At 40.7% G+C, this 22,324-nt stretch overlaps 1 protein-coding gene across 2 annotated transcripts in view; it reads right to left on the bottom strand.

Moving 5' to 3' along the window:
• Nucleotides 1–22,324, bottom strand: part of galnt9 (polypeptide N-acetylgalactosaminyltransferase 9) — a 108,391-nt gene that overhangs the window by 75,604 nt on the left and 10,463 nt on the right. Inside the window, exons 1-3 of one of the 2 annotated variants that reach the window (XM_042487465.1) lie at nucleotides 17,609–17,730; nucleotides 15,617–15,797; nucleotides 1,640–1,806 (exon numbers count right to left, since the gene is read on the bottom strand). In XM_042487465.1, the coding sequence (XP_042343399.1) occupies nucleotides 1,640–1,806; nucleotides 15,617–15,783 (334 nt within the window). In that variant the 5' untranslated portion in view covers nucleotides 15,784–15,797; nucleotides 17,609–17,730. Of the gene's footprint in view, nucleotides 1–1,639; nucleotides 1,807–15,616; nucleotides 15,798–17,608; nucleotides 17,731–22,324 lie in introns of those variants that run through there. The other variant, XM_042487464.1, reaches the window with a different exon arrangement.

The following is a 22,324-nucleotide window of genomic DNA, read 5'->3' as shown; positions in this document are numbered from 1 at the left end:
ATGTTTGTGCCAAATGTGAGGATATTCCCTGAAGGCCTTCTTGAGATACTGCATTCAAGAGAATTAGAGAGATGCAAGGTCACACTGACCTTGACCTTTGACTATGAAATTCTTATCAGTTCATTGCTGATTCCAAGTGAGTATACGGAAGGACAACCTGAAAACATAATGTCTTCTCCGCCTGCCTCGGCTGTCAGCAGCGTAGAGGAATAGAAATTAATTTTGATATGGTAAAATGCTCTGTAGAGCTTAAGAAACTGCAGTCAGATGATAATTCTCAATTGCTTCATCATTATGAGCAACACCTTTCACATTACACAGTCATTTAATCCTTTTTTAATATAACAATTTTGAATGTAGTAGCTTTAAAGTATCCCAGAGTTTTCTGATGATAAATAATCAGTTATTATGGAGTTACTCCAAAGTAATTTCATTATGGATTTTTAGTGAATTTTTGTCATAACGAGTCTGAATGCTGTTTCTTTATCACCCTTGCAATAATAACATTTTATGGAAGGGAGGAGAGGTAAAATATAACTAAAATTAAATACTGTCAAAAAATATTGCAGTCGTTTTAGTGAAAATGGAGTTGTTCTTCAATAATCTATTTCAGGAAAACCCTCATGTAAGTCGAAATGTGTGCGGCAGACTGACATAAAGACATAATGAGAGGAGGGGACGGCTTCCATTTTTGTCTGTTCACCAGCTTTTAACAGCTCCTTGTTTAATGGTAGGCAGTTAGAGCCTCAGCGGGGAGCAGAGATGTGCCAGTGGTGACTCCTGCTCGGCCTTCTTTCAGTATGTTATTCATGCGCCCTTTTCTACTGCCAGCCTGAGGGAGGCAGGCCTGTTACTCTGTGCCAAGTGAAGGAGGGCCAAGTGTCGTCTGGAATCTAGTTCATTGTCCCTCCCTCTCCAAACGGGGAAGCTTTTGGGTTGTGGAGCCGAGCATCGTCAGCTGCTGTGGGCGTCATGGTGTGGAGGCAACTGAAGCATTTGCCCACATCACCATGGAGACAGTTGTACGCAGCAGTTTCAAAAAGGACGAGACAAATCCCATGCCTTCTCTTTCCTCTTTTTTTTTTGTTTTAGCTATTTTAAAACCTGGTGTTCAAGAGTCCACCCTCAGGGGTTCTCTATCCCTTCAACTGTTACTCACAAAACCAAACATACTCAGTGTCCCACACACGCGCACACACAGGCACACACACCGACGCACATAAGTAACTATAAGACTGACGACTTTGGCAGGAGTCCAAAAACATCACACTAACTCATCTGTGTATGACACCTTAGTTCACGTTCTACCAGGGAAGAGGAGACATGATGAATTGGCCGACTGTCTTAACTGAATCAGCGAAACTACAGCATTAGACAATGATAAAGTGCAGGTTCTACAGGTTTTGTGATTTAGAGTTTGAGAGGATACACACGTGGATGAGAAACAATTAAACATGATGCAAAAAGGAAATGATCCCAGAGATGGTGGATCAAACATCAACAGTGACTGGCTGTGAAAAGCATCAATTAATGTCCCACTGAGCACATACAGTCAGACACAAGGGGTTTAAGACTTAAATGCTGCTCTGAAGTCATTGTGTTATGTTATCCTATTTAATAGAGCTGCCAAGGGTCTTACCGCTGTCGCTGTTGTCGTCCACCAAGATGATCTCCTTGAGCACATGTGCTGGCGTGTGGTTGACCACACTGTGGACAGAGCGCAGGATCACTGACAGTGCCTCGTTCACAAAGATGAAGACCACAGAGATCTGAGGAAGGTCCTCTGGGTACGTCAGCTGCTTACACCTGTTAAAGATACATTTAAGATTATCATTCACTGAGAAAAACAAGTATTGCGCTCTCTGAATGTGTTTTATATCAGCAATTAGCTCACACGACTCACTAGATGCAAAGATTGATTCCACTTTCATATCTGTCAATTAAATATAAGGTTACCACTGGGTGACAGTTAGCTTAGCTGAGCATAAAGCCTGAAAAATGGGTAAAAAGCTAGCCTTGCTCTGTCCAAAGATAACAAAATTTGCCTATAAGTGGATTTTGTTAGCTGTTAGCTCATTTTACGCTAAACTAAGCTAAGCTAAGCAGCTGCTGGCTTTAGCTTCACTGTACAAACATGAGCATAATATCAAACTTCTAATTCAACTCTTCACAAGACCTATTTCTTAAAGCCCAAGAACAAAGCTTTTTTTAAAAAAAAAAGTATAATGTATCTCCAGTTAGCCTAGAAGAAATAATACATTCATTATTTAAATTTAAAAAATAAACATTTAACTATGCAGCGTGTAATCATGACAAATATTTTGAAACAAAAATTTGTGTAACAGAAAAATGGCATTAAGACATTTACAATCTTGCTGGGACACCCTGCAGCTTCCTAAAAGATCCCCTGATCCTCTTTAATAAAAACCACTTTATAGCCGCTAGGAACCCGGTTATGGTCCTCTGATACCTCCTCAAGGACTCCTGGAGCCACCTCAAGGACATTTGTGTCATCATCAACCCACTCTGACTGCAACAGTACAAACCCTTCTACAGCAGACATTTTGACTTGTCATAGCCGGAAACTCACAGGTGTAACTAATAACGTTAGAAATGGCTTCATTTCCATTTAGGTGTGCCTGTGAGCGTGTGCAGTAGCAGGGCCCCGGAGCCAGCGCATCTGCAGGAAATGGCATGCAGCCATAATTAATGTGATTAGTTACACCTGTTTGAAATGCTCACCTAGAGAGGTCCATTACATTTTGAGAAATCGGCCTCATACTTCTACTTTTTGGAGTTTAAAATGGTTTTTCCTTTCAAAAAAATGAGTAAAACGCTCCGTGTCTCATTCCTAGTGTATCCCCATGGTGCACAGAGCCTTATATTTCTCTCTGAAAACAAAGGGACATATCCTGGAATTTTTTTTTTCCTCAGTGTACCAAACCAACAAGGCAAAAAATAGCACTCCTCTAAGATATCATTTGAAGGCCCACATCCATTTGATGAAGAAGCTGCAGCTCCCAGACCTGGATTCTCTGTACTGTACTGCGACTACTGTTGCAGTATAGCTGCCACACTGACACCAAATGCTGAGCAATAAGTATATTTCTCCAGGGTCAGGAGAAGGATGTATGTATTTACTTGATTTGACAGGTTCATGACAAAGTAATCTTTGGAAGAAACAACTATACTTTTCCATTACAAAGACAAGGAATATAAGAAAGCATTCTAAAAATTATGTTTATATACTTTTAATTTGCATTAGTAGATACATTTTGTAGAAAAGGCATTTCTGCTCCTATCAACAAAATGGAAAATTTATCTACAGTGCAAAAACTTCACTGCCAAAACAAAATGTTTATACAGCAAATATTATCAATGTCAATGTATTTTCCTAATAATATCAACTTATAGCCACAAAAGCATGATTAACACATATCTTGTCACTTTAAAGTGACAGTTCATGATTTTTGAAGCGGGGCTGCATGAGATACTTATGTAAAGTCAGTGTATTACATACAGTAGCTGGCAGTCGGCGTGCTCCGCGTTTGCAGAAAGAGATAAGGTGCACAACCCACAGCTCAGCATTACAATGCTGTATAGAGGGGTTGATATCACGACGTGTCTTAGCCATTTTTAAAAAAAAAAAAAGGCCACTTGACGTGGACGCTGTATTGAGAGTGTTTTCAAAGTGAAGTTTTGTTTTAGTCGGACTGCGCAATGGCATCTCAAACAACTGACCGCCGATGGATGATAAATGTAGCGCCAAAGGAAAAGGCTTTGTCACGGCAAGGTAAAAATGTGAAGATACTCTAAATATAGGGCCCTATAAGTCCCATTAAAGCCCTTTCTGTCACAAATGTATGGCCTGACAATGGCCTTCTCAACTTGATAATAGGTGTGGCAGTCCCTTGCTTACCACTGGTAACAGCCATTTAATGGCTTTATAACAGCCGAATTGGCTGAAAAAGTTTTCCACTTTAAAGGGCAGAGGATCACTAATGTTATCAGAATTCATCCTGAGGGGGGCAGACCAAATGACCTAATAATGATCTACAAGCTGAAATAAAGTCTGACTTTGGCAATGTAAAGGATAAGCTGCATTGTCTTACATTACTAATGGTCGCATCGAGAAGCCAGACCCTGTAATGGTGGTAAATGCAGCAGACTCCAGGCAGCCAAAAACCAAACTGTGTTCTTCCTTAACTGCTGTAGGAATACATTCAGTGCAGAAATAACAGAGTGTGGCTGAATGTGGAGAAGTCAAAAACACGTCTCTACTGACACAGGCAATCAGAGACTTCGATAGTGTTAGACTCAATGGTACAAGGAGGTAAATAACCAGGTTTCTCTTTTACCCTATGTTTCTCTGTTAACTACCAAAATTATTACATGGGTTTTAAAAACTGTCTAAAAAGAACTGATAGACTGATATGCCTTTCTCTTCTTTATTTTTGTCATATTGATGTCACCAACACGGTGAAAAACAAGGTGAGTAAACTGTAGGCAAGGGAAGTAATGCAGTGGTTCCTTTTTTTTTTATATATGTTACATTTTCTGTCTGTCTTTCAAACTCTGTGCTGACTCATTTGAAACAATGCTCGAGCACTGCTTGGACAGAGACAGATGGAATTTGTGGCTGAGATGACAAAGAATTGCTGAAGTTACTGACAGTCATGCCGGAAAAGGGGTCAAAATTAGCATGTCCATCCAGGTGTCATGTTTCCAGCGCTGCCAATCTACATACCCGTGACTACTGCAGAGTCATTTGTCCCAGGAATGAATTGTGACCTTTCACACTAAAGACAAAAGCAAGGTGTTGAGCCTAAATTTGGTCAAAAACTGGTTTATACAAAAATAACAGGTTACAATTATACTTTAAATGTAGACAGTCCTCAATCTTTTCTCACCATCCGTCTCTGCCCAAATTCTCTTGATTTCATACAGTACAATGACGCCATGGTAACCTATTGTGAACATCTGCACATCCCACTTACGCTGGCACAGTTAATTATAAGAACTGTACACTATGCTATGCAAATGAATATACACTGCATTCACTTGGTTTGTCAAAGTTTCTCCCTCACACACTCCATCTCAGTAATCCTGTTACTCTTCTCCGCCGATAATCTCAAGTCTGTCAAACATCCCGTCACTTCCAGTAAAACACAGTATTTTCTCACAGACATACTGTGGCTTTGAAGTCAGAAATAACAGTGTTGACTGGACGAAAGCACTTAGCTGATTCCTGTGGTAACTGTGAGCACACACACACACACACACACACAGCCAGCATCTTGTGAATCTTTTCACAGCGCTCCAATTAGACTCCGAACCCAACAGCTGACAAACGCGTTTCACTCATTTCTGCCTTTGTTTCTCCATGTTTTCACATATCTTATTCAGCAGTGCTGACTCATTATGTAGGGATAATGAGGTGGCTAGTGTAATTGTTGTGGTTGAATAATTTACAAGGATTTTGGCTGCAATGAAACACTTGTAATATTGTTCTTTATTAAAATATCAAATTGACATACATCGACTATATAGTGTAAACAAATCTATGTGTTTTCCTTTAGCTTTGGTAAATCCTGTTAAGCTCTCGAGATTTTCTGCCAAACCTCACAGCAAAGTAGTTTTAAAGGCAGTGACAGATTGCATTTGCCGGGTGAAATACCATTCATGATAGAAATATTAATCAGACAATATATTGATTTGTCAGAACATATCAGTCTCACGCTCTATATCAGGGATTATTAGATGTGACGGAGGCAACGAGTGAGGCCGAATTTCAGTCTTGTAGATCTGCACTTTGCAAGGACCTCATTTAAAAATTAACTGTTTCATCATCCTGAATCACAAATTCGGGCTGCTACAGAAAAGGCCATCCATAATCTCAACTAATAAAACCAGGCAAACCTTTCCTACAAGCCCCAAATGAAATTGTGGTGCTGCATACAATCACTGACTTACCAATGTTTTATTTCTGTAACTTAAAGCACATACAGCAAAATTAAAAACCACGGTTTTACCGTAATTGTTACAAAGTGGTTTTGACTCTGCTGATCATATTTTTAGACATTAAACTTGGTAGTGTTGGTATCAAAGTCATAATTCTGCTACCTTGAAAATGTTTTGTTCAAAGACAGCACGTTTCCTGCTCTTCCACCCTTGCTGTGAGCCATCTGAGCTCTACTGGTGCTCGGTGCCCTGATACCCCGGTGAACTGCGATGTCAGCTTGAGTCAGCAGCATCCATTGGGTCAGGCCGCAGGGGGACGGCCACTCAGCAGATGGATCCCAGCATGGTGCTAAAGTTACATCCTCCTCTCTCCACCCATTGGAGGCCTCCTCTTTCTCCACGGCCGCTGGTTTGTATGAGCGCGTGCGTGTGTGAGTGTGTGGCGGGTATGTGTTAGCGGGTTCTCACCTTTCAACAATGAGAACTGGCAAGGGAGGATCTAGCAATTATGTAGGATGACACAACAGATGGTATCTTATTTACTTGTGAAATTATATAGTAAATGCTTTGCATATCACCATAAAAGACTATTTCTACTTTCCTTCTGGGCCTTACTTTACATTTTTCACTTTGCACGTTTATTTAATGCACCATAACCGGGGAAGATACACTTATCAACTCCTATTGCAACTGAATCCCTTCTGCAATTTGAGCTGGTTGCTTTTAATATTCATTTTCTCAGATTTTAAACTTATTCTACTAACACATGCTGTTACACTCTACTTTATTATTGATAGTTAAATGTCTGAACTTTAAAGAAATAACCTTAAAGATTTTCATTTAAATAACTGCTACATTAAGTCACTATTTATTACCAAATGGGGTAACCTATATAAATTAAGCCTATGGCCCACTAAAGAGAACTCTTGCATTTGCAGTACACCGGGTTTCTGTGGCAATATTCCTGGGAAAAATCACATGCAGCATACAGTTATTAATAATACGCTCTCACACATACCAAAACACACATACATGTGCGCACACACAAACACACACCATTTCTGCTGTGTTAACCCTTTCATCTAGTCAGCTGCAGGGCTCATAAAAAAGCTGGTATTAATAAATTCACCAGCCTGGTTTCAGTCCTTTAAAACAGAATTCAAAACAATTTTCACAAACCAGGAGTCGGCTGTGGCGCATCCTGTCTGAACAGCTAAAATGGTTAACATGGGCGCAGGGAAAAAAGGAGGCAACACATCGTGGTGCTTCCAGGCACTTTGGGGCACATTGCAGCACTTCTGCTTCATGTCCAATCAACCCAGTCCCACTACCAACTCATCAATACAGACGCTTTGTCAGTGGCAGTATGAGACGCATTTTTTGGGGAACGACCATACTATAAAGATTAAGAAAGTCCACATAGGGTGGTAGGGACAAACAAACTCTGGACTTTTACCCAAAGACTTTATAAATAATTCACGTAGCTATCATGACATCCCCCCACTGGTTTGTGGGCTGCTGTTTTGAGGCCTTGAGTTCGGCATTTCTGCTGTCGCCATCTTGTTTTTTAGAGCCAGAAGTGACCATATTTGGACCCTGTTGTGAACAAAGAAGTCAATCCAGTTATTTTAATGACATCATACTGTGCTAGTATGTGTATGCTGCACAAATGTTCTTATTTTAAGCCAAACTGGATGTGTTTTTTGTTTTTAACTTAACCACATACTTTTGTTGCCTAAATCTAACGAGTAAACCTAAATGTTTTTTACCTGTTCTAAATTTCTTATGAAAAGAGGTATGCATTTAACAAGTGCATTATATACATTTCCTGTGGAAAAAAAGAGTAATTTGACACACTGAGTGTTCAAACTGATACTGAAGGGGTACTGGAGCGTCACATTTTGACATGTAGGGCCACTGACCAAGCGAAAGTATCTGACAAGATGGAAGCAGGAATGTGTTGGTCTGAAACCTCTGCCAGAAAATACACTGCAATTACATTTTTTTGCCACTTAAGATGAACAAAACAGAGATCTCTGAAAATGTAACTGCACTGCACTACACAATAAAACATGATGTAGAGTGTTTCTTCTTCTGCAATCATCAGCTATCATTGGCCAAGTGTATAGTACAAACACTGGGATACAGAGAGCATAGTATATTAATAACCAGACCACATTTCTTTGTTGTTATTTTTGCGAAGTAATTCTTGTTAATTATCTAGCTAGCAAACAGTTGGCTATTTACACATCCAACCAATTTAGGGATTCAAACACATGTGTTCATTGCCACTTGGTGTACCTGACTAATATCTGCTTTTTCCCTTTGATCAGCTGACTAAAAATCAGCCTGAATCTCTGCTTTGTGCTACACTACTGCAACAGTGCAGAGTCCCGCCTCACATATTGACACAACTTTCGATTTTAAGGTAGTGGAATATAAAACGAGTAACTTAGAATCACTCAAACAGCTTCATTCATTCAATGTCCTACGTGGCTCCTTTTAACTTAATATATCCATTGATTCGTGCATAAGAATGACAGTCTCACTGACCAAGTAGGCTCGTGCCTGCTGTTCTGGACGGGGAAAACTTAATTTCATTCACTGTTATCAATCACTTCCATTACCGCAGCCCACATGCATTTGACAGCAGAGGTAATAAAAGGAAAACTAAACCACAGAGAGTGTTTATGATGGAGCACACTGCGTACATCTATCTATACTTTAAGCCCCGCTCTTGCGCTCTATTCGTAAGAGTAAATGCACAAGTGTTTTGATTGATAACCCCTCCACTGTATCATTTCAGTCCTTCCCCGTGCATTTATGCTCTCCCTCAGCAACTCCCTTTGTTCCCTCTCACAGCTTCCTCTATTGCCTCTCTCAATCAGCCTTGCCAGGTCTATAAATACAATGACAAATCTGGCAGTGAGTTCGAGGGGAGATTTTTTTGCACCGAGGCACTCCTTTGCACAGCCACGACATGGCAACTGTGCAAAACAAAGTAATGTATATTTCACTCCTGTTCGGTTATACGACTAGTGGAGAGGCTGCGTTTAATGAATATTACTAGAGTAATATCTTGAAAATGTCAGAGAGGGCAAGGCGGCCTCATCGGTTCTAGTTGAGATGTGGTGTGAGGCAGGATTTCAGTGTCGAGATCGTAAAGTGATATTGTAGTTCCATTGCCCTAGTTACTGGATCCAATTTAGGGCATCGCTCAGCCTTAAATTTGTACCTGTCTGCAGTAGTGGGGAAGCCTTGTAAAGCCATAACAGGATGAGCGATCGACTCATCTGTTTGTAATGGGACTGAGCTCACTGGCCAGTGCTCATAATTTGACCCGGAACAAGCTTTGACAGAAACAGAGCACCAGATTAAGATGTATTCCAATCACACCTCCCTCTTCTCCTCCTCCACCAGCCTGCTGCCCCAGCCGCTCCCGCTGACTTTTTCCTCGCCGGCCGCTCTTATTCGCTGTGAAATTTCACATTAACCTCCAGTAACCCGCGCGATGCAGGCAACACCAAAGCAACTTTCCAATCCGCAAGCACTCCTCTCACAAAGATAATCGTTTGCCTTGTCATTTCTCCACCCTCCCATCCCGGAGATAAACTCTAGCGCTGGGAAGAGCAACAATTTGCGTCAGGAGCTGCTGCACCGCGGAGACCTTACGATCCCATTCTGCAGTATCAGACACTAAGGAGATGAGGTAAGCCCGTTTCTCTAGCCTCCTTCTCCAGTTATCACCCTCCCACAGGCACACAAACACAAGACGAAGGGTCCTTGGGCTTCAATATAGTTTGGGGTTTAACTATTTTGACAAAATATAAATCGAATCTTCGACAAAGTGACAATAGAGATACAGGTGTGATTGGGAGTAATTGAATATGAATCCCCTTGGAGGAGAACTGGAGGATGAAAAGCAGGTTTGGTGCCTTGAATTGCATTTTGCTATTTATGAGTGACACAAGTTCTATTTAACATCTTTTTGTTTGTTTTGTGGGCATCAGTAATCTTACCAGCTCACACGCCTTTGCTGTTTTTCTCTCCACAGCTGAATGAGATGTTATCGTACGTAAGCCTCCCAAGGACAGCGAATGGCAGGCTCCGAGTCACCATAATATAGAGCCTACTTAAGTCCCCGGGTATCTCAGTTAAGAATGTCACTTTCCGAAGTGAAGGGCAGAGGCTGGCGGGCGTTGAAAGGGGATTACAGGTTTTTTGTCCGAGAGACAATCGCGACTGTAATTATTATGAATTGGTTTTTGCTGCAGTCGAGCGAGTTTGAAAAGACAGAGACTTGTGAATGTGCAGATCATTCTGTTATGTCGGTGGACTTTGCTTCCCTGTAGTCATCAAAGTCCTCTGTTCAATGACTCCTGTTCAATTAAAAGCCCATTAGACAGGAGGTGACTGGTTCCTGCATTTAACCTCCCTTCTGCAGTGCTGCAGTCACCTTTTTTTGCCCGCAGGACGTAATTAAAGAATAAGGACATAAGTCAGATATATGTAAGAGTCTTTCATACTGCACAAAGAAAAGAACTGCTTTAAACTCAGGCAAACAGGTTAGGACTGAAAGCACCCCGAGGCAGATCTTCCTATAGGCAACACAGGTGACCACCTCAAAAGCAATATTTTTATTTTGTTTGTTTTTAACTCAAACGTGAGGGAAAAATGATCCAAAGAGCTAATGCTAACCGTCAGCCTGAAGTCCTGCCAATGCAGTTCACCTTGTTACGTCCATCAGTGAGTGATCAACAGAATCAGAACATGCTGGAGAATTGAAGGGTATGGTGGAGTGCAGTAGGAGCTGGAGAAAATAAAAAGGCAAAAAGCCATCCGCACGGCAGTACAAAACAAACTGAAAAAGAAGCCTACAAAATCTGCAACTTCGCACATACCATATTTTTTTAGTGTTTGATATTTATTATTCTTGGTTGTTAGCTATGTTGTTTATTGGTATCTTGTCTCGTTTATAATAAATACTTAAAAAGAATGAGTTTGGGGTGCCTGGTGGCTCAGTGGATAGAGTGGGCGGCCCGTGTGGAAAGGCTGTGTCCTCGCCGCAGCAGCCGCGGGTTCGATTCTAGCCTTGGCCCTTTGCCCCCTCTCTCTCTCTCCCCCTTTCACACTTGTGCTGCCCTACCAATTCAAAGCAAAAATGCCCAAAAAATATCTTTAAAAATAAAAAAAAATAAATAAATAATAAGTTTTATCTTGGGTGGTGATGGGGCAGCTTGTCTTGGGTTCTGAACTATGCTATGTTGGAAGTACCCTTCTACAACAATTTTGGCAGTACCAGTATTGTTCTGACTACATAAACCCATTTTCTTTCACTTGTTATGCTTTTCTTTAGGGGGCTGCTTGATTAAAAAACATAATTAAAAAAACTATGTTTGCACATTTCACTGTATTGATTTCCATTGAGCTTCACAATAAATGTAAGTCTTTATCAGCGAGTGTACCTAACGCAGCGCTGTCATGGACCAAAGCCTCACCTTGTTTGACACGACATGTTTTGTTTGCACTCAAAGATTATGAGCTTGTTTGTATGGGTACAAAAAACATTGTGCTGATCATAAAACACACGACTGATTATTGCCTGGACACAGAGAAACAAATCCAGAAGTATAAGATGACAAGAACCTAATGACAGGCCATAGAACACACAGTCAGCGCCATTTAAAACAACCACTTCAGCAAACCCCCCGACGCTCATTTCTTTTTTTTTCTTGAGTTCCAATTTTTGTCGAACAAGTTGATTAAAAGAAGGAATTTCCTAAAACCCCTCCATTCCAGAGGCACTCTCAGCTGACTTTATTAATTAGCAAGCTCCTTTTTACTCGCCCTCCTCCTCCTCGTTCCACTCTAGTCTAATTTTTCTGGGCGTGAAAAGAGCTTGGAACAAAGCGGCGTGGATGAAATGAATTGTTATCCCCGCTAAAGCCCTCAGAAACCTCTCTTGGCCGTCAGATTTCCTCTCAGTGTGTCTGCCTGTCACCATTGTTCTTTGACACTGTGTGATATGAACGCCAGTGGCAGCCCTGATTACCTCCCCCTCCCCCACATCCCAATCCATCTCCTGCAGCACTCACTGTATCACAGCTGTACTTCACTTTCTAAAGATAAAATTTATTAAAGGCACCATTAAGGCTGCTTGCTGGGCGTCCACTGGGTCTCTTTCATAAAAAATACAATAATTCATGACTCCTTTTATTGCAACATTAGAACATGGCTCTTCAACTATCACCATCATCTTGCCCGTGTCCTTTCATGTTGGGATTAGGCATGTCTCAAGTCATACTCGTTTGTGTGACTTCCCATGGCTGAGGCCCCGAGATGCCCTTTGGCTAAACTGACTGTATCACATTGACAGAAGAGAGAGGGAAGGATTAAGTGGAGATAGGCAATAAGACAGATGAAGACGATGCAAACAGGAAGTAAGGACGGCCTGTAAAGAGGAAGATTCTCGAGGGACCATTACGATGTGCGAACCAAGTTATGTGACAGCCAGAGACAGCTGAAGGTTTCAGTGGGCTACTTTTTGGTAGCCATGCTAGCTTGTATGCTTGCATTGCAAAACAGTTTTAAGTGCAGAAAACAATAACAACACTGTCCTTGTGTTATGAGTCTTGACAGCAAAAAGGTAAAATGAACTACAGCTTGTTAATTAACCTGATGCTAGGGCTGTAAATCACTGGTTTCATCATGATGTTGACATCATGATATTAAATTGATACTTTGGACAATGCTACGATATTTGCTGTTATTACAAAGTCTGCCACGATACAATTTCAATTTAATTCAAGTTATATTAGCCACTATTGTATGTTTATATAACACAGCCTGTTAGAAAAACGGACAGAAAAGCTTCCTGGAAAAAATTTCATATTAACTCAGACCATGACCTTTTTCCTAAAACTTCAGGGCTGTCTGACTTGAAGACAAACTTCTCCCAACATCCTCAAAACTGTTCAAGGGTGGAGGGTGTATTCGTTTCAGCGTTGAGGAGGCACATAAGTTGTATCAAACATGTAATTTCCTGCATCCTGATGAGTTGTATGCACCTAATTATGGTGTATAAAGACTTCTGCTTTTATCATGTACTTGTTGGGGGAAACAAATGAACCTGATCTAAATATTGAGGGGGATGTCCCCCCAAAATCTACACATCTACACCTGTGATTGCAATTACTGTTACCTGTGCAGAAGAACATTAATCGGATTGAAAGACCACATTCAAGGATCTCCTCAATTCAAGTGACTTTTTAGTGAAGCATTTCACTTTTTTTTCAGTATTTCCTCTCAAATTCTTAAGTGTGTTTGTGTGCGCGCGCGCGTGCGTGCGTGTCACCTGTCTCACTGGACAAATATCACATATTGAAGATGGTAGAATTTCATGCCTTTATATAAAAAAGCCAACATGACCTTCAAAACTCTATTATTACTGAAATGTATCCCTTTCATATTTATTTCATAAGAACTTCTAAAACTAACAAACCAGCAGCCAGTATGTGATCTATAAGATAACATTTTAATATAAACCTGCAATAGAGATTTGCCAGAAATAAACATGCTAGCAGATAAACTAACAGGCGGAGTCCCGCAGTCTGGAGGCTTGCAGTTTAGATACACAAGGCTCCTATTTTTGCTGGACGTCAGAGCACTTTGCATCAGTTCAGCCAAATTTAACACAGAGCAGACAGGTAGTCAGACAGCAACACAACATTAAAACATCCAGCTAATTTTCAGAATTAGACACTCCGTGTTGACGTCTTATTGTTTTCACTGACTACATCAATAAAACATCCGAATGAGCGGATCCAGGCCTGGATTCAAGTCAGTGGTTTTCAGAGGGCACTACCAACTACACGGACGAGAAGAAGCTACTGAAAAGATGGAAGGATGGAACATCACAAAATTATTTATGACACCACACATCCTTTTTATAGGGACAGCCATAGAAAGAAAATAGCGTGGAACAACTTATTGGGAGTTATGGGAGTGAATGGAATTATTACTTCTTCTTCGGAGCAAAACCGCAGCCGTAACGCAACGCACATGCACAAACCCTGGGTAAGAAGGAAGTACACAGGAATAGTAATGTCTGAGAAGTAGAGGGAAGGTTGACAGCTTTGTATATCTGCATTAGCGCAGATTTCAAGCAAGACACAGGGGACATGGCCCTCTAATATTCAAAACATGTGCGTTTATCCCCTCCAATACAAACATTAAGGTAGCAGAAAAGAATTTTTTTGGCAAAATTAAAGACATTTCCACCGTAAACCGATGCAGAACAGACACAAATCAGTGCATAAAAATTCAACAGAATGCAGGAAATGAAGTGTTTGATCTTTTTTTCCCAGAGGAGGAACCCTAACCCACTCTTTCATACGTCACCTTCTGATGTTGAATCGAAACCTATGTCCTTGAATGTCTGATATATATGCACATTTCATCAGGGACGCTGGAGCACAAAGGCTGCTCTATTGAACACTGCGGGGGTCACAAACAATTTCTCCACAGCCCATCAGCCTGTGAAAATGCTGCTAACAGCATTAATGCCGACCATTGTGAAATGAATGCCAAACATGACAGAAGTCTAGTTGTTTGTACTGTGGTTTTTAGTACAAAACAAATTAATTCATACGTCTTGAATGCACTGCTATGTGACTCATGATATTTTGCGTTGGTGCAAAAATACAACGTCCTATGTGCCACGAGAAAACTGGGGGCAGCAAGTGCAAAATCAATGTCATAAAGCAGTGTCCTCCACTGCAAGCCATTAAATTTACAAGGGTGACATTTGCATTTTTTCTGTTTAATATGGAGAGCAATAGGACGCAGTCTTTGGACAGTAAGACATTCCATGCATCTCTTCAGCACTCCAACAGCAGATGTTTTGGTTGTAAGTCCTGCATAAAGATGAAAACATGAGCAAAATATACCGCAAATTAACCCTTAAAATAAAAAGCTTAGTTGGGTGCCATGTTGCATTGGTCTTAAGAGAGCCATCCACCATTCTACCCGACAACCAGAGGATGCAAAAACTCAATAAGTCTGTGCATGCTAACAGTTCTTCAAAAGCATTTACACCACTGCTGCATGTGCTCAGAAATAAATATCAGATATATATCCTAATGGGAATTTAACCCCGTTCATGAACTGTAGAAAAGAAGCTTTTTATACTTCATTGCTAAGCAAAAGCACAGATATAGCATGACTGCGCCATGCACTTTTGATCCTGGTCTGAGCTTGCAGCAAGTTCCAATAATCCTCAACACCACTACTTAACCGCACAGCTTATCATTTCTGACACGCCTTGTACTGCATCTCTACTTATACTTTGGCACTGTAAATGTCTTGGACATTCACCAAAATACAAATAAATACCAAAAAGAAAAAGAAGAACAGAAAAAAAACACTGTGCACTTGATGAAAATACCAGTTTCCTGGCAAAAAGTCCTGCCGTACATTGTGTGCCTTCACAAAAATAGAGCCCATCAACTGCAGCAGGGATTAAACCGGCAAACTTTCCTGTTACAAGACTTTCTAACATCACACAACCCTGCCAGGAGGAAAAACAGGTGTAAAGCTGTAGTTGGAAGGAGAATGGACATGACAGGAAATGAGAAGAAACAGAAGGTGGACATACTTTTTCGGCCTGTAGTCGGGGATGCTTCTGTCCAGGGAGATGCGGTCACTGAGCTGAGCATTGTAGCCGTACTCCTCGTATTTCCCCTCGGCATCACGACTATCCTCTCCCAGAGTGGCAGCAGCTCCCCCCTGGCCAAGGCCTCCAGGTCCCTCAACTAGCCCCATGGGCTTTGCCAAACCTGCCAAGAAAATGACATAACAGAGAGACAATCACCCAGATGTACATGGCGTGTGTGTAGAGGCATGCACACACACGGAGGACAGGGAGCGACAGGTGAGAAAAGAGGCTATGCAGAAGGGCAAATGATTGACATTCTCTAGCAGTGTGAGGAGACTGGTGTATGTCAGCTCCAGACCCAGCGGGGCTCATCCATAGGGCATCATTACGCTGTCTGTCAAGGAAAAAGCTGCAAAACACCCACATGGACACAGACGTCACAGAGGTGAGCACAGCAGTAGCTGAGAGACAAAGTGGTGCAAGGGCCAACACTGTAACAGAGACTACAGAGAATTCCTGGTGCACAGCTGTAGGACTGGAGGTAACTAATTACTTGTAATACTGTTACTTTAAAAAAGTAGTTTTTTGTGTGTTTGTAGTGCTTTTGAGTATTCTTGAAATGTGCAATATTGCTTTGAATTTAGAACTGAGGCAAAGTAACATGGAAAGGTCCTGATAAACTTTTTGAGAAAGGAGCTGAGGAGAGTCGCCAAATCAGCAGCTGGAGCATAGAGGAAGCTGCCGCAGGAGGGCCAAGCTTCATATTCAGAGAGGTGACACTCTGCAATCAGCTGACACTGTAAAAGATACATGTTGTAATGTGTAATCATTCGACCCAAATATATACACACATATACATTTATATATATTTATATATCTATACCCATACCTGTGTGTTCCAATTCCTCATCAATTCGTCTGTTTTTCTCCCCTGTGATCCTGCTCTGTTATCCTCCCTGCTGTTTCAATTGTGTTTTGCTCCTGTCTTCAATGCACTCTTCCTTGTGATCCTGGTTTGTTTCAGATTGGTTTTTGATTTGTATTTTATTTGTACTTTGTGTTTTTGGGTTTTTCAGTGTTTTGTTGTTTTTTGGGGTTTTTTTTACATCAGCTTTAAAGGCTGCACACCTGTCTGCTTTATTTTTGTTCCGCATTTGGGCCCTCATCCTACCTCACCCGTGACAGTTTATGTCAACTTTCACTTTTACTCCACTACATTTCCTAAACAAAACGTATATTTGTACTCCAATACATTTCCCTTAAGCATTTTAGTTACTTTCTACAAAATAGGGTAGAAAGACAGGAGGGGATGAATAGACAAATGAAGGAATGGGGGGGAAGAAAAAATGGATTTTGTTTTTCAAATCCTCTTAAGTTTTTTTTTTAAAAAGTTGTTTTTCTTCAAGTGTAACGAATGATATATTTTTAAGACATGTATGTTACGAAAAATAAACTACATAATTACGAAATTCTGATCTCTTAGTTTTGTGTTAACAGAATTTACTTGTACCTTTACTTTCAATACTTGAGTACATATACCATTCAAAAAAATTATACAGAAGTACAGTAGATATCAGAAACTCTACCAAAGTCATTTTCTGTTAAGATATCTGTGACTGTAATCAAGTGAGGCCTCAGGGACTTCATGTGCCACTGAACTAGTGCAACTAGTCGGCTGTGCTGGCCATATGAAAAAATGCATGTTTAAACCAGTAACAATCAAGGGATACAAGGATACCACATTTATGATACCACTTTACTACAGCGTGCTGTTGACCTCTCATCAGTTCAATAATGACGATAAAAGTAAGCTGTCTGCAAACTATGCTCTGCTGAAATGTCAAGAGGAAGGGTGAAAAATTACTAATTTAACATAAACAACTTGATAACAACAACACAGGGAAGTCAGGGGGTTTGCTAATGCTACAGGACACAGCCGCAACCATCTTTGCACTAAACGCAACAACCCGCGGACAGTCAAAAATAACTTACCAGTACATTGTCCTTGAAGACTGTCCGCTGTGGTTAACGCGGTTTTCGACGTCTTATCGGTGTAACGTTACTGTAGCCATAGTATGAGACTCCTAACGGTCACCACATCACATAAAACAGTGAGTAGTTAGTTACGCGGATGTAACTCCGCTTCTATGAGCACGTGCGTCGGCCGTGTCACTTCAGGAGCTGTCGTTTAATGCTGCATTCACGTGCTCCTCGGATGTTCCCCTTCTCCAAGTTTGAAAGTCGTTTAACTTTAGTTTTAATGAGCTTTTAGTTGTAATGTGGGAACATGGATGGTACTTACAAGATTTGTTGTACTGTATTGTTCAGAGCATACAAACAGCACAAAGAAAACAGTTTTAAGCTTACAAAGTGATTTTTTTTTTTGTCCAGACTTGTTGCTTCACCAGTAGCCTACATACGTAAAATTACTAAAATATTGCTTACATGACATGTTAATGCTGTATTCACATGTACATGGCCGCTGGAGTATTTTTGGAGCATTTTGTAACTGGCAAAAAGTTGCTCTCAACAGGTGTGATTGTGCCAGCTAGGAGAGGCAGCTAACAGCTAACTTCGTTTCCTTTACTGCAAACCAAGTTAGCTGTTAGCTGGATGTAAACGCAGAGTCTCTGTTCTCTGAAACAACATGAACCAAGATGGTAAGACTCTTCATTATTTATCATACTGTCACAGCAGCACATTACATGCCCTCAGTGGTTTACTTTCCACAAAAAAGACCAACTTAAATTTATCAGAGCATTGTGCTAATAAGAAACTCAACAAAAATAGCTTACACAAGACACAGGTACATTTTCACAGCTTATAGCTTTCTTCAATAATTCCTTCAAGACCTAATTTGTTCTGTCTCTGTACAGTTCTGATGCTGAGTGTATCTCTGTGTTTATCCATCATTTCTGAATCTCTTTAACATCAGGAGAACCTCAACTAGATCTCAATACTGATAGGCTACCGCACACAACATCATGCAAATTTCTCACTCAAGTTTAAAAATTTTAACTCGCACGATGGACAAATTGCACAACTTGCGCAACTCCATCATGTGGCGTCCAATGGTGCATGCCTGCTATATGCATCAAATTCATCCAAAGTCCTGTCTGTCCTGCCTTAGTGGTCGTGCGTATCCGTCCACATCCTCTGTCCCCTTCTCTACAAGAGAAAGTTTTACTTAGGCAATTCCTGGATTTATACAGATCTGTTCAGGAAGTCACTGGAGCTGCAGATGGAGTGGCTGTGCTGATATGAACACTGTTTGAATTTTTAAAATTGTCACTTCCTCTCATCATGCTGCCACCTTGTTCCACATCGCGGGTGTACCGGCATGCTTTGTACAGCAAATCAGTCACTTCCAGTACAATAAACGGGAGCGGATTTTTGGTCGTGCGTAGTTATAAATAGTGGGCATACATCGCAACGTGTCCATCAAACCGCCCAGTGTGAATTTTCATCTATTTGAGTCTTTGCATTGGCTTTGTATGTAATCTCTCCCAGCAAAATGCTCGCATCACATTTGATGTGAATACACAGTAACAAATAACTTTTCAAGCAATTCTAGGTCACTCAATATGGAAAGCAACTAACAATTACAAACGATATCAGTGTCTTGTATTTAAATTAGGCTATTGCTAACGACACAAGCTGTTTCCCAAATCCCAAACCTTTCCAGTATTTTGTCTCTCCAGCATGAGCAAAGTGCCAGCGTTACAGTTATGATACACGCTCCAACCAACGGTGGCACTTTAAAAGTGTGGTATTGTCATGAGTAGCGACTTGCCAGTGTTATCTTGATAAAAGAAGCACTGAACCCTTTGTTTCCTCATGGGTTGAACTGACATGATGTCATTTGTTGCTGTCAAGATGTCATTTACAATCATGAAAGGACCCAAAAATTCACGGCTTAACTGCAGGTATTATTTCATAAGCAGACAAGGTAAATGTTATGAAGCAAACAATTCAGTTTTATCATTGTTCATTATGTAGTCTGGTGAAGTTGAGGACAGTTGAGATTTGGCCTGTAGTGGATACTGTACATCCCACAGGATTTCTTTTTTTTGATGATGATCTGGCAAAGTGGGTCATAATAGAAAAGCTAGATTTTCTTGGTTCATTTTCTCACATCTAAAGGTTGGTTTTTTTCTGACCTGACTAGATTAACCAGAGACAAAATGATAAACACATTACCATTTTGCATGAAAGGTGATTTGAGTTCTACAGAGACCTGAAGTCCAGCAACAAGGCACCAGGTGTTAGCAGTGTGCAGCAACACCATATTCTGCCTTTGAGATTCAAGCAGTGTTCGTTCCATGCAGGTCCTTTCGTCCCACAAAGAATCCCTGAAGAGAAGCCAGATTGCCTATCTGTGTGCTTAATGGTGAACTAGAGCCAGTCCTTGGCCAGCCCCATCATGTGAGGCTTCCTTGGTCTAATAAAAACTAAATTCAGCACCGGATTTAATGTGTCAGACTTAAAATACCCCTCTGCTCTCATTAAAATGACTCATGGCTGTGATTTAACAGGCCGTCGCTTTGGTGCCGTGACAGTGACATTTTCAAACAGGGAAGGAGAAAAATGTGGTACAGGGTCAAAAATGAAGTCTTGGCTGATGGAAATCCTGCTCATGATTCAGACAGAGACTGTATGAAATCAGGGTGCGGAGGAAGGTGAACCATATGCTTCTTTTATTTTAAAGCAAGACTCTCCAAAGGGTTAACATCTGTTTTGGCCCCTGCCCTTTGACTTTTTAAAATAATGCAGCATCCTCATCCCTAATTTCTAAACACAATTCAAACTTAATATGTTAATCGAACTACAATTTGTGAAGCCCAAATTACTTAAGAGTGCAAATAGAAACACATTAGCAAACACAATACACGTTTATTTTATTTGCAGAGCATACCAACTGCTCTATATGAAAAACATAGGTTTTGTATCATCATCATGGGGGGGGGGGGGGGGGTCCATTATAGTCCATTATATTTCATAAATATAATGGACTAAAATGCAGTAAGGCTCTAAGGCATCCTGGATTGCTTTCAATATTTCAATATTTATTGTATACTTTATTCATTCTTCAAATGTTATAACTGTTCAACACACATGTTTGCATGAATCCTCTTTTGTGTCTGTATTTGGCACACCGCCACTAATTCACAAAAATGATAAATTAATTAATTGTATTCACTAATAACCCTCTGTACTTTGATAGCTCATACAGGTTTCAGCAAGATTTCTGCTCAGATTTCTCCACATTCAAAACATAGCACAAAGGTGTGTTCTCTGAGAAGTCGACAATAAAGATATAATATTTCAACAGAAAATCTATGTGCCCTACAGTCATTATGTCATTCAGACTGGAAGACAGACACATAACCCAGCACCAGGTCTCTAAGGGACACAGAGACATTGACACAGAGCTACCAGTCAGGAGAAAAGACGCTACACTGCAGTCCAAACTTTTTACAGGTCAAAATATCTGTCTCCATCTTTTTTCTTTTTCTTTTTAACCCAGAAGCGACCATATTTGGAGCAGGGGGTGGAGCTGTGGAGGAACGAGGGGGGTGGAAAAACAGTTACTGAGGTTAGATTTAGGTAATAAAAGTCACTATAGTTTGGTTTGGGGAACGAAACATGGCAAGAATGTGCCTTAAAATGACTCAAAGCTCACTCAACTGTCATGTGGTTACAAACATGACTCTCCAGGGAAATGTCCCATGGGCAGAGTATGGATTTTTATGACCCATCCACCACCCCAACACTCAGGACTGCTTCTTTATTTTCTCATGTCAGCCCATCGATCATGTCATCACAGCCTTTCAAAATACTTGGTATATGTATGAAATTAGATGCATTACTTTATGTGAGACAACATATGAGCAGTTTGTGAGAATAACCTGTAAAATTTGCAATTTCAAAGAAAAAAATGTGTTTTGTTCCAGGTTGTAAAGAATTTTATTTCTGATGTAAAATGAAGCATTTTAGCACGGGAGTCTGTTCGAATTGATTCTGTTTTTGAGCCAGCCTGAAGCGGCCGTTTCATGAACTGCAGGTTTTGGCACTTGTGCATTGGCTTCATTTTTCAGCCTCGGAGGTTGCCACTTGGTCTATGAGTGGCACTATTGCAGTCCTTCAAAATAAAAGTCCACAGCCACTTTTATAGGCTTATTATTATTGAGAGGGGCACAAATGCACATGTTCTAAATACTGAGGTGGACATGTCCCATGCGATCCACCCAAAATCTGTGTCTATGCTTTTTGACCTACAGCACCCACAAAAGGCATATTAGCAACGATTTTGATATCTTCAGTTATTCAGTCTTTAGTCTTTATTCAGTAAATCTTGCGATTGTGGCATTGAAAGATTAAAGACAAGTTAAAAAAAAGGTTACCAGACCCCCTTTCTCACCATGTTGTCAGCTTTATTCATATCTGTCTCTGCCGGCTTGACTCTTGTTTGACTATTTAAAATTCCATGAAACTGCAGGATAATGTCAGATAATTGATATGCGAGCCAAGCATCCAGTGTGGCCTCCACTGAAAAATCGAGCTGCGTCTGTTCTCCAAATCAACAGATGGACACACAGACAGTAAGTAAACAGCGCATACCAATGAAGAGCTCAGCTCTCAGCTTCACCCCTCCAGGAACTGCGGAGTAATCACCATATTTGGATGGCCTCAAATCCTCGGGTGCTA

This window comes from Plectropomus leopardus, chromosome 6 (genome assembly GCF_008729295.1).
Source record: "Plectropomus leopardus isolate mb chromosome 6, YSFRI_Pleo_2.0, whole genome shotgun sequence".
NCBI classification, from domain to species: domain Eukaryota; kingdom Metazoa; phylum Chordata; class Actinopteri; order Perciformes; family Serranidae; genus Plectropomus; species Plectropomus leopardus.
Note: the sequence above shows the minus strand (reverse complement) of the source record. Positions and strands in the feature narration are given on the sequence as shown.